This window comes from Camarhynchus parvulus, chromosome 5 (genome assembly GCF_901933205.1).
Source record: "Camarhynchus parvulus chromosome 5, STF_HiC, whole genome shotgun sequence".
Lineage (NCBI taxonomy): Eukaryota > Metazoa > Chordata > Aves > Passeriformes > Thraupidae > Camarhynchus > Camarhynchus parvulus.
Window position 1 is genome coordinate 3,979,012 of NC_044575.1, and position 15,303 is coordinate 3,994,314.

Below are 15,303 nucleotides of genomic sequence, written 5' to 3' on the forward strand. Positions count from 1 at the left end.
AGAAGGACAAGGAGTTCAGGTCAGGTGCTGGGAGCTCAGGTTCTAAACTGCTGCCTTAGCCCTCAGTTGTGTATTTTTTTAAGGGCAGGCAGGAGCTGCCAGAGCAGCTGGATTTTTCATGTTTCCTTTTGATGTCTCCACGCTTCACAGAATAAAGGTAGTTATGTGAGACCAAGTGTGGGGCTTGGTGTCTGTCTCCTTCCTTATCCATATGGTGGATGCAACATTTGGTTGCAATGTTTAAGGGAATTAATAAATTAATGTTTGAGAGATGTTCAAACACAAAGACTCTGTTTTATCACTTGCTGATTACCATGGTTAAATAAAAGAGTTGCTCAACAGTATCATCCAAGAGGGTTTTTTTGTGTAACTGCACACAAAACATGGTATTTCCTCAAATGTTCCTTGCAGCCCCTCGAGGTGTCCAAGCTTAGGCTTTTGCATGGAAGTGCTTTGGGCTGGGGTGGGGGCTGGCATCTCCCTACATCTTCTGGTTATGACAGCAGAGCTTCAGTGGGAGCTTGGTGGGAAATCGGTTGTGAGGCTACTGCAAGATTCTTACTGTGATGTTGAGATGGAGTGAGAAACATTCCTGACTCGTCCAGCCCCTCTGGAGTTCACTTTCTTAGGTAGATTTGAGTCCAGTCTGTGTATAGCAAGAGTTGTGTAGAGCACCTGACAGGCAGACCTCCCTGGTGAAAGCTGATTTTATCGATCCCATGAAGGTTGTTCCCATTGTCCCACCTGTGTGGGGGGCAGGAGGTGCCCTCAGGAATGCCCAGCGTGGCCTGGTGTTCCTGCCTTGCGGGGAATGCCGCCAGGGAACGCACTCCACATTCCGGCCGGGGTTTCCAGTTACAGCTTTTGTGTTCAGCTCCTGCTGTGGCTGGAAACTTCTGCCAGCTGTCAGCTTCAGAGCAAGTGGCAATCTGCCTTCTCAAACAAATGGCCTCCATGTTTATTTTCGGTTTCATGTTTGTTACACTTGTTGTGGGTTATGAATCCTGGTGCAGAGCATCCTTGACCCTCTAGTAAGAAACTGGGGCTGGAGCTAACCTGCTTCGTGCAAATGCAAATAACAGAAAGCTCTGACTCATGGAACAGTCAGTTTATAATCAATGCAATAATCCATTTAGGACCTCAGTAACTGAGAGGGTTTCATACTATGATTTCCACATCATGAGCAAAGGGACTTTTTTATGGGATGCAAAGACTGAGCGCACTCAAGGGTGGTGGTGGATGGAAGTAAATAATTATTACAATGCATTTTCTTTTTGTGTCTCCTTTTTTTCTGTTTGTTTTGTTTGTTCTTGAACAGATTGAAAACATAGATGCATGCCTGAGTTTCTTGGCTGCTAAGGGGATTAACATCCAGGGGCTGTCAGCAGAAGGTGAGTCCATTGGTTGTTAAAGATTTCATGTTAAATGAGGAACCTGAATTACTTCCTGTGATTGCAACTAGAACATCGAGTGTAATGGAAGATTAAGAAGGTCAATCTAAACTTCTGACAATCTTTATTTCTTTTTTTTCCCATCTCAGTGGGAAAGGTAGATAAAATATGTATCTAATTTCTACACAGCTGACTTGTACAAGTAGTCATTGAGACCAAATTAGAGTTCAGTCACTTCTTTACTACTTCCTGTTGAAAACCAGAAATTTCTTATCTCAGTTCTATAATTTTCACATTGATCAGTGTATATTTTACAGATATAAGTGAACTGCGGTCAGTTTTTGCCTTTTCAGAGAAAAAATTTATTTCCTTATTCTTCAATTATTCTCTTACCTGAGCAACCATCCTGCTTCCTGTTTCCAAGTGCATAAAACAATCAAATCCAAATGTTTTGAGCCAAAACAAGACATTTTGACTTCTAATTAATCTCTCTGCTTTTGAAGAGCATCAGAATTTCCTGAAACCAAACTAGGTTAGCTCTGTTCCTTTATGCCAGGATGTGTGGTACCTGTTGGCTCAGAAGCTGTTTAGCTATTATCTTATTAAGAGATCAAACAGATTTCTGTCATTGTCAGCACCAGCTTTCACTTGTATTTTTATTTAAATATGCTGGAAAAGCAGTTGGGTTCAGTAGCTGAATATCTGATATGACATCTCCATCAGTGCTTTGCGGAACACATAATTGAATGTCTGGCATCAGGTGAGACTTCAAAGTTACATTCGATGACTGAGTCTCTTCACAAACTTGGTTTGGAGGAGGAGTCTGCAGCAAAATAGCAGATATTTAGTGTTCTAACCTGAGTGCACCACAGCTAGCAGAAGCTGAGGCTGAATGTTAGGTGTATTCTTAGCCTGGATTACAACAGCAATAACAAAAATTTTCCTCCAAAGAGAAACTTTACTGTGGTCCACCTGAGTGCTGCCAGCATTACATGCCTCAGTTGCTCAGTTATAATGAGAAGGATTCTCATGTCAAGAAGAGAAAGCATGAGCTAAAACTTCCAACAGCAGAAAATTTGTTTGCCAGGAAATGAGTAAAAAGAAAATGCAGCTGAGTTGGTGTAAAGGCCAATTTTGACCTTAGCCTGGAAATATTATAAAAATACATTCACATTATTTACCTATCTCGCTAGAAGGTAAAATCCAAGTGGAATGGCAGGTCAGTGATGAGAAAACTGCCTGGGTGTACAGAGCTGGCGGCGTGGTGCTGCTCACGCTGGGGAAGGGACAGCATGATTAATGCTCATGGCTCTGCTGCCCAGTCACAAGTCAGGCCCAGCAGGACACATGTTATCCCATGGCTTCCCTGATTTGGGATTTCTGCCCTTCTTTTACACTATCTAGGAATTAGTGTGTTAAATCACATGGAAGCTAAGAAGGGACCAGTAATGTTTGCTGCCAGCATATAAATGAGAGCATTTACTGACTCCACCACTAACATTGAAGGAAGAAAGTGACAACTAGAGAAGGGGAGGGAATGAATATATTTTTATAAAATAAGGTAAAAGACTTGAATGCATCAGTAAAGTGAATTTCTCTTTCTAGTTGCTCTGGCACTGTGTTGAGGAACACAGAACCATTTAAAGTGAGGAATGTTGTTACCAAACAAGCCAGTGTTTCTGTGTGAGTTGCCAAGACCTGCTAGGTCAACTGCAAATAACTTTATTTACTTCACTGGCAGATCCTCATCGAGGAGGAAGGAAAAGGTTGTGATTGCTTCCAAATGGGAATAATCACTGAAGCCCCCTGGGTTTGTTAAGAGCACGTATTTTTCAACAGTGCAGCTTCAGTGTGGAGGGAAGTTAATGACTCAAAACTGGAGTTTGGATGACTCCTAAATGTCATAATTGAAATAATTTGGGACCGCACGTGTATATCCTTCCAGTGTTGAAAAATCCTGCTTTGATATGTGCGTGCCACTGACACAGAGTCTGTTTTGATGGATTTATGCAGTGGAGATGCTGAGGATCTGCAGTCACTGATGATGACTGTGCTGTGCTAGAGGCTCCCCTTCCCCAGAAACATGAAGGCAAAAAGGCATCCCCTTATCAAAGATTCTTAAAAATCTAAAATCTCCATTTCTAGTTACTGAAGAAAACTACTGAGAGCTGGAGATCTCTTTTCACTTCTTGCTGCACATTTTTATTGTCGATTCTTTGAACTGTCTTTCTATACCCCTGCCCTTAGACCTGTTTTAGACTCCTGGAATTGCAACTGCTCAGAGAAGCTTGCTCTCCTTCACACAATTATCTCCTTGCTCTAAAGGTATTGAAGATACTGGAGGACATCGATGTGCATTAGAAACTCAAACTGATATCACACATAAGCAGCTGCACATCTTTTGGGTAACAGATGAGCTGGATAATGATCAGCTGAACACATCCTGGAGCAGTGATGATGGGGAAACAAGCACCAGCAGGGATATGCCAGGATGGAAATCTCTGAAGAGTGGATTTGTGGGGTTTCCTATGAAAACCAAATTCCAGTTTCAAGTTTCTGAAGTGTTTGTTTCCAGTATCCAGGACAGTAATTTTTGGCTCCACATTTAGAATGGCTGGGTGACATCCTTGTCCTTATCTAAGTCAATATGATTCTGGAGCTGACCCTGGGCTGGAGAGGACTTGAAGCAGGAAGCATTTGAGACTCTGCTGAGGTGCAGAGTGCAGTGAGGCTGAAGTAATCTTTGAAATATTCCTTTTGTATGAAATGTGAGGCAGAACTGCCAGAATTACCTCAGTTTTTAAGATAAAAGAAACAGAGGTCCAGCTGAAAGTCCTATTTAAAATGGTTTTTTTTTCAAATCCAGAGGGGAAGAGACTGCTTTAACTCATTAAAAGTGTTCTTCTTTTGATTATTTGGTCAAAAGCAGGTTGCCCTTCTGATAAACACAGCAGAAAACAGGCAGCAACACGTTGTAGGTGGGTTACTGTTATAATTGCCTTTCACTTCACATAGAAATCAGTTTCCAGTTGCACAAAGCTTTGCTAAATTTAAACAAGCAGGTCTATGGTAATTTCTTTTATATCTGACCTGTATTTATGCAGTTAAGCTTGTCAGTGCCTCTGGATCTGTTTAGTTATGCTTCGACCTGTGATTGGATGCTGCTTTCCTTACAGCTCCCATGAGTAATTTGAGTTCTTTGCTGGAGATAAGGAAATCCTTTTTACTGTGTTCTGCTGCATTTTGTGTCTGTTTTACTTCCATCCCTGTCCTCCTAAGCTAAACAGAGATTATTGAAGAGAACCTGCAGATTAGAGAAGGAACCTGCCTGGTGCAGTGAGAGGAGGCTGGGTTTGTGCATGGCACTGCATGGGAGCAGGAGTGGGCAGGGAAAAGGGGGAACAGGTAGGATTAATTGGGACCCCACTGTTCAGGAAGAGACTAAAATTAGCCAAGAAAACAAAGGAAGACTGAAAATGGCTGCTGGAGGCCCCTGGGAATGATGATCTTTTAAACAAGGGATTGGGGGATCAGTGGTGGGAGAGAGCACTGATGGAGGGACCAGGCTGCAGGGAAGAAAAAATGGCTGGGGAAACTGAGTCAAGAAGTATGAGAGGAAAGGAATATCCTGGGTCAGGGCCACTTAGAGAACGGCTAATATTCTCTGAAGATGTGGGCATGGGTTGAGACAAATTTCAGAAAGAAAAAAAATTATATTAGTGATGGGAAGGGAAAGTAGACTGAGGTGCAGGTAGACAAGGAGACCAAAGCTGGAAGCTGGTGCAGAATGGGTAAAGAACAGTTTTAAACCTTGAGCCTCAGATCTGCTGGGTAAAGTGCTTAGGATTAGGAGCAGAAGCTTGTTTATACAGCAAAGATGAGCAATGTGAGCAGAAATGTGGCTGGGAGAGGGAGTGAAGGATGGAATGGGGCCCATCACAAACTCAGAGCAACCTTTCATCTGGAGCTGAAAACAAATGAAAATTCTGCTTCTTGCCTTTGTGCTTGGCCACTGTCTTAACACATGTCATTTTCTTCTTACTTTCTCACAGGGCAACAGTCAGCTTTTGGTTCAAGTGATCTGTACAACGCAGGCAGAAGTCCAGCTGTTTGATTGTAGCTTTTTAAATCCACTTTTTAAATTTAGGAAATTAAACATGCTAAATAATTAAGTCACAGCACATTAAGGTTGTCTGCAAGGAAGAATTTGCCCTTTGGAGTATTAATTATGATACAGTGGTTAAGTGCGTGGTCTGATACACCTCTTCATCTTCGTATTTCTGTTTGCTTTTATATTTTTGCATTTGATATTGCATAGAAGAGCAGGGTGACATTCAGGAATTGAAAAGTTTATACCTTGACTGCCAAGCTATCATTAAGTACATTGGGTGCCCATCCCTTATCAGCTTGTGATAGTATCAAAGCTGGTAATTATGTTTGAATGCAGCTATGTCACCCAATAACCATATTTTCTGGTGCAAAACTTGCCTCAAATTTTCTTAATGGAAATTATTATTCTAATATTCCAGAAACATGTGTGAGAATGGAGTAGTTTCCTCCTTGTGCAAGTTTGGGACTGACGAATCATTTACAGCATGCTGTCCTTAATACAATTGTTGTTGTGGGGGCTCTGTTTTGGGTTGTGTTAGTTTAAAGGAAAGATTTAAAGGACTTGCTTTTTAAGCACACTGGCATTAACACAGTGGAAATGTGAGATATTGCTCAGTCACCGCAGGGGAGAGATTAGTTATTTATTTGTCCTTGGTGCTACTGGCAATCAACTGTAATGCCAATTAGATGTGCAGAAAGTAACTTATCCTAAAGGATATCCCAAAGGAGCTCAGTTCAGACAGTATTCTGGGGGTGCAGAGGCTGACCCGCTGTGCTGCCGGAGAGAAAGCCCCCACTGATGGCTGACGAGTGACTTCTCCACTTTGCCTTACAGAAATCAGGAATGGGAATCTAAAGGCCATCCTGGGCCTGTTCTTCAGCCTGTCTCGGTACAAGCAGCAGCAGCAGCAGCCCCAGCACCATCCATCCCAGCAAGCAGGGCCTCCATCCCAGTGCCAGGTGGGGGTCCCTCAGCAGCAGGTGCCAGCTCTGCTCCACACTCCGTGCCAACAGCCCCCACAAGCTGTGCAGCAGCAGTTAAAAGCACAACCAGAAATGCAGTCCAGGTGGGAAATCTCCTTCAAGTTGGGTTTTCTTCTTTTCTTTTCTTTTTTTTTTTTCTTCTTGCAGGTCTTAAAAAGCCAAAGAAACTCCTTTCTGTAGTTCTGCTCTAGAATAAAGTGTGTTGGGAATGGAATGATGGGTAGCAATTGACTTCAAGCCTTTGGAAATCAAAACACGTGTGTTAAATATGTTCTCAGTGCTGGAAATCTGCAGCCCAATGGGTGTGACATCCCTGCTGGACCAAGTAACCACAGGATTGTAAAAGGATGTTTTTCTCACTATTCTTTTTGCTTCTTTCTACTCACAAAGCATGCACATTGTTTCCCTTAGAAAACATGCATTTTAGGCATATGAAAACCAACTTCAGTTCTCAGATTACAAGAGTTTCAGTCCTCACTAAGAAATGGAAGGGTTACCTTCCACTGTGGGGAAGGGTTCCTCTGACAGTGGTAAAAGAAATAGAGCTCATAACACCTGGTGGCAGTCAAAATTAAATCTGGACTTTCTGGTCAAAAATAATATGCTGCTGGTTTTACATGAAAAATAACTTCCATTACTGGTATTTGCTGGCACTCCTAGATCAGAGTACAGATGAATAGAAAAGGGTTTTGTTCCTTGAATGTCTTTAATACTAGAAGTGCTCTGCCCAGGTTGGAATAAAAGCAGTCTTCTGAGGCAGTACCACAGTAAATGCATGTGCAGCCTTCTACTGGTCTGACCCTTGCACACTGCTAAAACAGTGGGGATATGAAAGAGAATCAAAAGCAGAAATCGCACAATTACTAAAGTATGAAGGCTTCTTATTCTTACAAATCTCACGTTGAGGCTTGCTTGTGTTAACACACCTTGAGGTGAATGCTGGCTGAAGTGCTGCTTCATGAGGGATATAAACAGTTTCACTGAAGCCTTCCAAGTGGGACCACTCAGAGGTTATTTGGGTTTGGCTTTTATGTCTTTCTTCACAAATTATGCTCATTTGGGTGTAAACAATAGTTTTGTATAGTTGAAAAACATAGTGTTCCTACAGCATGTATAAACAGGAAATAATTACTATAAAATAAAGGTGTGTTTGAAGAGATTTCTGCAAGTTTTCTGTCAAACATGCTGAGATGCTGAACACTGTTTTGCTGTTTTCAGTCCATTGTGTAGATTGGGCTGGGTTTGAAATACTTGACAAATTTGTATATCCTGAAGATCTTCAATGTCATGTTTTCTTAATATGTACTAAAGTAAAATTGCTCAGATTCTACAGAAAATATATATAATAAAGGAGTGAGAAGGAAAAGAGGAATAGAGTTGGGGGTTGCATGCAGATTTGCATGTTCATTACTCTGTAAAAATTAATTTCAGACTGTAGTGGTTTTGACCTGAAGTCATACTTGGGCAAGAAGCTTTATATTCTTGTGAAATTCATAAAAAAACCACATTTTCCCTAAAACCAGTTACTAAGTTCAGTAGCTTTAAAAAAAAACCCAAGAAGTTTCTTTGTTCAATGTTCTCTTCCACTTTTTCTTTCCTGTCACAGTGCATCTCCCAGGGACTCATCTCAAAGCAAAATCATCCGATTCACTCTTGGTCAGAAAAGGTCTTCTAGGTTAGCATTTCTTCATCTTCTGCAAAGCATGAATAATCCTTTTGCAATATTTCTGGGTGCATGTTTAGGGTTCCTGACAAAAACAGTTTGTAACTAGGCCTTTACAAACGGCTGAAATGGGAAAGTTTTAGATTTTTTTTTGTTTTGTTTTGGTTTGTTGTTTTTTTTTTTTTTTTGAGGTGTGGAATGCATTTTGGCCCTGAAGGAAATAATTTGATTTTTTTGTTCTTAGGAGCTTTTGCTTTTGAGAACAAAACATGGTTCTGGGAGTTCTCACCCCACTGTATTAATTATATTTTGACCTGCATTATTGAGATCATAGAATCACAGAATGTTTTGGATCGGAAATGACCTTAAAGATCATCCAGTTCCATCCTCCATCTGAGCTGCATCACGCCAGTGGCTCAGCTGGTGAGGAGAGTGTCACCTGCATGCTGTGCAGCGCTGTGTGCCTCTTGCTGATCAGAGCCCCTGCTGTCCCCAGTGCTCTCACAGCCAGCACCTGTCCCCTCCCTGGAAGGGAATCAGAGGCACTCCAGTCCCTTTTCTCCCTGGATCCCAGCATGATTTGCATGCCAGTTCATCTGTCCATCTCATCTCAGTGATCCTAAGGGTTGCTGTGGTTATTAATCTGGGTAATAATCTTGTTATTTTACTATTATATGTAAATGTTTGACTAGAATAGAGTTTTACATTGGTAAATTATACCGTACCAATTTTGCTAAGCTTCTGAGCTATAGCTTATGATCTTTATTCGGTTTGTTAGATTGTTTTTTCTGCTGTATAATTTACTTTTATTTCCCACATCTTATTTCTTATATGGTAACAGTGAATCTCTGTGATGGTGGTCACAGGGGTCTTATGTTGAAGGGAGAGATGAGGATTTGACTCCACGTTTCAGAAGGCTTGATTTATTATTTTATTATATATATTACATTAAAACTATACTAAAAGACTAGAATAAAAGGTTCTCCTCAGAAGGCTAGCTAAGCTAAGAATAGAAAGGAATGAATAACAAAGGTTTGTGGCTCAGACAGAGAGTCTGAGCCAGCTGGACTGTGATTGGCCATTAATTAGAAACATCCAAGATGGGCCAATCACAGATCCACCTGTTGCATTCCACAGCAGCAGATAACCATTGTTTACATTTTGTTCCTGATGCCTCTCAGCTTCTCAGGAGGTAAAAATCCTAGGGAAAGGATTTTCATGAAAAGATGTCTATGACAAATCTCTGCAGAATAATCCCTGTTAAAAAGTTCTGCATTTCCTTTTCACATTCTTCCTTGATCTTAATTATGGCTTGACAGCTCGTATTTGCTTAACAGAGGTGCTGAAGAGTAGTAAAAAGAGTGTGTTCTCCAAGCTCAGTACCTTCTCTCAGAAGTGTCTCCCTGAACCTGATTTTTTCCTTAGATTTCACAGACACTGCTGTGAAGTATCTTGACCTAATACCAAAAGCAGGGGCTTAAAAGCAGTTAGTTAAACTACAGTGGGAAAAAAAAAAGCCTAAGAGAAAGGATATCTTCAAGAGTGCTTTTGGCATGTAGGTTTTTAATTCTTGGTGTGTTTTTATTGGCAGTGACAATACTGACTCAGATGGAAAACTTGTCACTTCTTAAGTGGTCACATGGTTTGAGAAGCTTTGTTTACTTTAAAATGTGACAGCTTTACAGAACCTGTGTGGATATGTGTGGGGAGCCTTTTCTTATCCATCACTAGAGGAAGATTGTCCCTTCCCTGCTGCTGGAAAACTCCCCTCCCGTACTGGGGCCCTTGTAGCCATCCTGGGGTGGGTGCCCCATACTCAGTGTTTCAAAACTGGGTGGCAGCTTTGGGCTGAGGTACCTTGTAGAAAGCCTAGCTAGTTTCCTGTCAAACAAAATGAACTTTTCATGAACTTCCTTGTCTTCGTGACTTTCTCAAAAAGTTTTATTTGTCACTGGTTGCCCTCAGCTTCTTGCCCTGCAGTCTCCTCTGCAGTGGATGAAGCCCCTCTGGGGTTTTCTCATGGACCCTTTGCTGCAATGATGAGTATGGACAACTTTTAGCACCCCCCAGTGCTGGAAATAGCTGGATAATTTGAGAGATTGGTCTAAAAGTCAACCTCAGAACCATGATGTGCTGTGCTGAATCTGTGGTGGTTTGAGCTTGTAAATTAATTTTTGGGTTTGTATTTGAATGATGCCCTCATGTCTTAGACTCTTTTGAGCTTTGAAAGCATGTGCATGCAGCTGCTGACATTTTCGCTTTTTCTCCGTGTTTCTTTTCATATTTTCTATTTCTTCACTGGTCCTGGATAAGTCAGTTTATTTAGGAAGCCCTGCCAGATTCCTTCCTGGCTTCTCTTCCTTCTTTTAGAGGCACAATGGTGATTTGGCCAGTTGCATCCCCACTCTCTCTGACAACTGGGAGTTCTTCCTTTTACTTTATTATTGGCACAAGTTATTTGAATAGATTTTTGTATTTTACATGAAGAAGCTTTAAAAAGATTCTGTGTGTGAATGTTGGCTTTGAAGTGTTCTGAGATGTGATGCCAGTCGCTTTCCTGATTCTATCAGGCTTTTTAAAGAAGTCTTCCACCTTCCTTTTTGCCTGAAAAGCATAAAGGTTTGTTTACTTACTCCAGAATAATGACATTTTTTTCCCTAGTTAATCAGCTTAATCTGGTAAGTACAGGCTATGGTAAGAAAATGCTGGAAGAGGCAGATGCCCAGTTTAAACCAGAGGCTAATACTAGCTCACTGATAATGTGGTTACTCTAGGAAAGTGTAGTGAAGCTTTGTGTGATTTATATAGGCTCAAATAATTAAATCAGGTTAAAGTCTTGCTGGGCTTGGCTGCTGAGCTTTGTAGTTGTCAGGGCAGAGATGTGATGTGCTTCTCTAGAAGGAAAAAGGCTGCCAAGTTCCATCTCATTGTTATTTCTCAAATAAGGGTAGCCTTTATGGGGCCAGCATGTGATGAAGTGTCCAGCAATCCAGTTTAGGAACAGTAATGTCTCACTTAGTCTTAACCTTTTGCCAGTGGTATTGCTCCCCTGAATTTACCTGCAACTATTTCTGATTCACCAGACTTATGGCAGGTGACTGTTAATTTTGTCTCAGGGCTTTTTTTCTGGTGTAAAATACTTCAGACTGCAGCTTGTTTGACATACAAGTTTCATCTAAGATGATCCTTTGATTTGTTCTTACGGAAACAGGAACACCCTTATGAGCCTACACTTGTCCTGTTCATACTTTTATTTTCAGCTTATGCGTGGTGTCCCATAGTTTCTTGCCCAGAGTGCTTTTTACCTATGTTTAAACCTGCTGTAAATTCTTCCACCAGACTTCCAGGTCCCACCATGAGGGTGTCCGCTGCGGGCAGCGAGGCCAAAGCTCGTGGTTCCATCAGTGCCAACAACCGACGCAGCCAGAGCTTTAACAACTATGACAAATCCAAGCCTGGCCTTCTCCCTCCAACCCCAACGAGCAGCACTGACAAAGGTAAGCAATTCATAATTTGGATTTTTCTTAATGATGGCTTCAATTGGGAGGAAATTGGATTTCCTGTTCATCTCCAGGAGTTGTAAGAGTGTCTCAAAGTTGTGTGTTGTAAATATGACATCTGTAATCCAAAAACCAGCTGTCTCTTCTTGAAAAAAGTATAGTCCTCCTTTAATGTATCTGAAGTTGTGACTTGCTGGCCTGAAGGTACATCCAAAAAACTAACTTTAAAATGTACTGGCACTGGTGAACCGTGTTTTTTCATTTTGCTTCAAGCGCAGATAAGGGGGAAGGAATTAATCATAAAACAAGGCATTTTGATGATTAGTTTGACAAGAATGAAAAATGACTGCTAAAGATTTCTGCAAAGTTTTTATATGATTAATAGTATAATTTGCTTTCATTTCCATTACTATTGTGGACTGTCCTGTAAGAGACAAAATTACACAATTCCAATCTAATTTCAGGAATCATCTAGTGTTGTATTTTGAAGGCAGGAACATGTTATGTTTTATAAACGTTGCACTGAAGTGATGTCTGTGGCAGCACATCAGGAACACTTAGAGCCATGCTGTGTGTGAAGCAGAGCTTTTTTGAATGACATTTACTGACTTTGTGTCCATTCACTAATTCAGTGATCTGCCAGCATTCATCAGCCTCAGTTTGTAGCTCAGAGTGGGGCTGGGGGCTGTGGCTGGTGAGAACTGAGCACATCTCTCCAGCCTGGCACAGTCAGATTGTCAGTATGGGCTGGCAGCAAATCCCACATTCCCAAAGTCATTCTGCTGACAAAGAGGAGCCAGCGCTGGGCCTCAGCACAGGCTCCCTGCACTCTCTTGACAGTGGCAGCCTTCAGGCTCAAGTCTCCTCGCTGGCTGTGCAGTGGTTCTGATAACTGTAACGAGCATTTTGCTCCAGGGAAAAGCACTGGTCTGGGTCAGCTTCTCTGTAGTTCTCATGCTTGGTTCTTTCCAGGAAACTCTGCTCTTCCTTCTCTGGAAATTGTTATCTGAGGGCTGCGTGTCAGTAGGTTTTGGAATGTTACCCCAAAAACGTTATGGTGGGAGCAGAGGACTCCAGCATTCTCCAGGGACATTCTGAAACACCCTGATCATGTTTTGTATAACAGAAAAATAAATTTCACCTCTGTCTAATATAATTATATTACAGATTAATATATTAGCATAATAAGCTAATAATTTAGCAATACACATTGGTAAATCAATGTGTACTTTTTTAGAATGGTACAGTGTGTAAACAGTAATGATTTAACTGTAACATCAGCATGTAATAGTTGTCTCTAAATCTGAATTAGGTCTGGCTTTCAGTCCAAAGAACAAGCTAACACATTTTAGTGTGAGCAGTAGAAACCTTGTTTTCCTGTGTAATATCTTCCCAGTCTCTTTCTTTGTCCTTCTTGTGAATGTTCTTGTGCTCATGTCCCCTAAGCACTGGACTGGGGAGAGGTGGAGTGGGATTTGTTTTGTCCTGCGCATGGGTTGGGTGGCTAGATGATCCCTACTCCATATGGGATGTGTGATGTTATGCTGCAGGCAGGAGAGGACTTCCATCTATTTTAGCTGTTTTCTCAGTTAACCAAGATTACTAAATAAGGAAGGTAAAGTACTGGTTTTAGTCTTCAGAAAAGAAAGAAATCCTTATGCATACAGAGAAATAACAATAATTTGTCAACTAACTTAAATATCAACTGCTTTTACTCAGTCAGTTCTGGGAACCCTCATTCCTCACTATAATTCATCTCCTGAGAAAGATAAACTGGTTGCTGAAGAAGCACGTTGCAGAAGAAGCTTCCTACAAATATTACAAATGAAGGAAACAAGGCTGGCTCTTAGGCTGACAATCTACATAAGTTGCATTAACTACTCAGAATTTTGCTCTGGTCAAAATTTCCAGTCATAAATTATAGTCTTAAAAAAAAAAAAAGGCTTATGTTAAGTTGAACTTGAACTTTTCTTAGAAGTGTAATCATGACACAAAGTTGGCCTGCGTCCATGAGAAACAAAAGCAATTGGTTTGACAAAATTTTGGCTTATTTTGAAGTAAATTGTAACGTTGCCAGGCAAAGTTTATTGTCAAAGTGCTAGGACAATTCAGGTTTTCTGACCCATATCCTGTGTTTTGCCTAAGAAAATGAGACTTACATGAGTGTGCTGTGTGCCAGGCTTGGTAAGTTTTCATCTCTTTACCCAGTACCTGCTCTGTTGTGTTTTTGAGGAAGGAAATGGCAGAAATAAAAATCAGCCTCTTTTGGCATGATTGGTCACTTTGTGATAGAAGGTGGCCTTCAGTGTTTGAATGTTTGAATCATTTCTTACAAAAAGTAGGTTGTAATTTTTAGATTTTATTAATCTGTGGCCGTTTCCCTCCGAATGCAAATTGTCTTGTTAGTCAATGGTCTGTGTCTTGTGGCGATGAAAGTGCATTAATTGAAACAGAATGCATCAGATAGGAAAAGGACAGCAAATGGAGCATGGAAGAACAGCCAACTACTGGGAAATAAATAACCTAGATTATTCAGAAGATTCTGTAAATCAGTTACTGACGAGACCAGTGATTTCCTAGAAAACTTGGGGGAAGGATTTGTGTAATATCAAAAATTATTGCACCACTGCAGAACAAGATGAGGCTCTTGGATGGATGCACGTGTTTGACGTGAGGTGCACACGTGCTCTTAGCAAAGGAACATGGAAAGAGATGCAAATCTTCTCTTCCCCACTGCTGACCTTGTGTCCTCAGTATTTTTTTCCTCAGTCTCCACATGCTGTCTGACACCACTTTCAATATATAGGGAAGAGATTATTGTTCTCTAGTAAGGATCACTCAAACACCTAGTTGAGTCCTTCACTGAGGTTAGGGCCTGATAGCTTTAACTTGCCTTTTGGATTTAGAGCCTCAGTTTATATGCAAAATTCCTCTTTTGTAGGGAATTTACCCGAACTCACAGGAATTTCAGGACCCTCATTCCTCACATCATAAAATGATAACATGCTGTAGTATGTTTTTTTTTTTATTTATTGTCATAGTGATTAGCCATTTATAATTGCAGTTACATTCCAGAGAGGATATTTTTATATGTGTAATTGATGTTGCAGGCTTTTTTTAAAAGAAAAATTCCATTGAAGTCTTAATTGCATTTTTGTTTTGTGGGGAATTGAGCACTCAGGCTTGTGGGTTTTGGGGTTTTTTATGTCATCCTAATCCCTTCATACAGCTGGAGCCAATTCTCTTCTGAATTGTCAGAACTACTTAGCCCATGCTTATGTAGGAATAGCTTTGGTTTACTTCCTTGTCCTTTAATGTCCGTGAACAACACAGGTCTCCTAAGGCATGGAAGGCATCAGACACTTCCCATGTCACTACTGAACTCATCTAAGTTATCAAAAACTTTTCTAATGAATGTAGAGAAGCAAATGAACATTGCATTTCTATGCCTGTGTGCAGTTAGTAGTTACTTTGAGGCTCGTCTTTACCACATCTTTCTAATTGTCTGACAGGATCACCAGATAAAATACAGCCAAAATTTGATTTGCAAATGCAATTTAAAATACATTCATCTACTTTATATGCATGGCAATGAGGACCAGAACTGCATCCTAGGTGTTATCAAGAAGGAAACTTAAATATATTGAAACCTACA

General features: G+C 40.8%; 1 protein-coding gene across 12 annotated transcripts in view; it reads left to right on the plus strand.

Moving 5' to 3' along the window:
* NAV2 (neuron navigator 2) overlaps window positions 1-15,303 on the plus strand; it is a 390,183-nt gene that overhangs the window by 252,814 nt on the left and 122,066 nt on the right. For 7 of the 12 annotated variants that reach the window (XM_030948576.1, XM_030948571.1, XM_030948572.1 and 4 more), the window contains 4 exons: window positions 1,319-1,391; window positions 6,337-6,568; window positions 8,092-8,160; window positions 11,488-11,645. In XM_030948576.1, the coding sequence (XP_030804436.1) occupies window positions 1,319-1,391; window positions 6,337-6,568; window positions 8,092-8,160; window positions 11,488-11,645 (532 nt within the window). The remainder of the gene's footprint in view (window positions 1-1,318; window positions 1,392-6,336; window positions 6,569-8,091; window positions 8,161-11,487; window positions 11,646-15,303) is intronic. The other 5 variants (XM_030948578.1, XM_030948583.1, XM_030948573.1 and 2 more) reach the window with 1 other exon arrangement.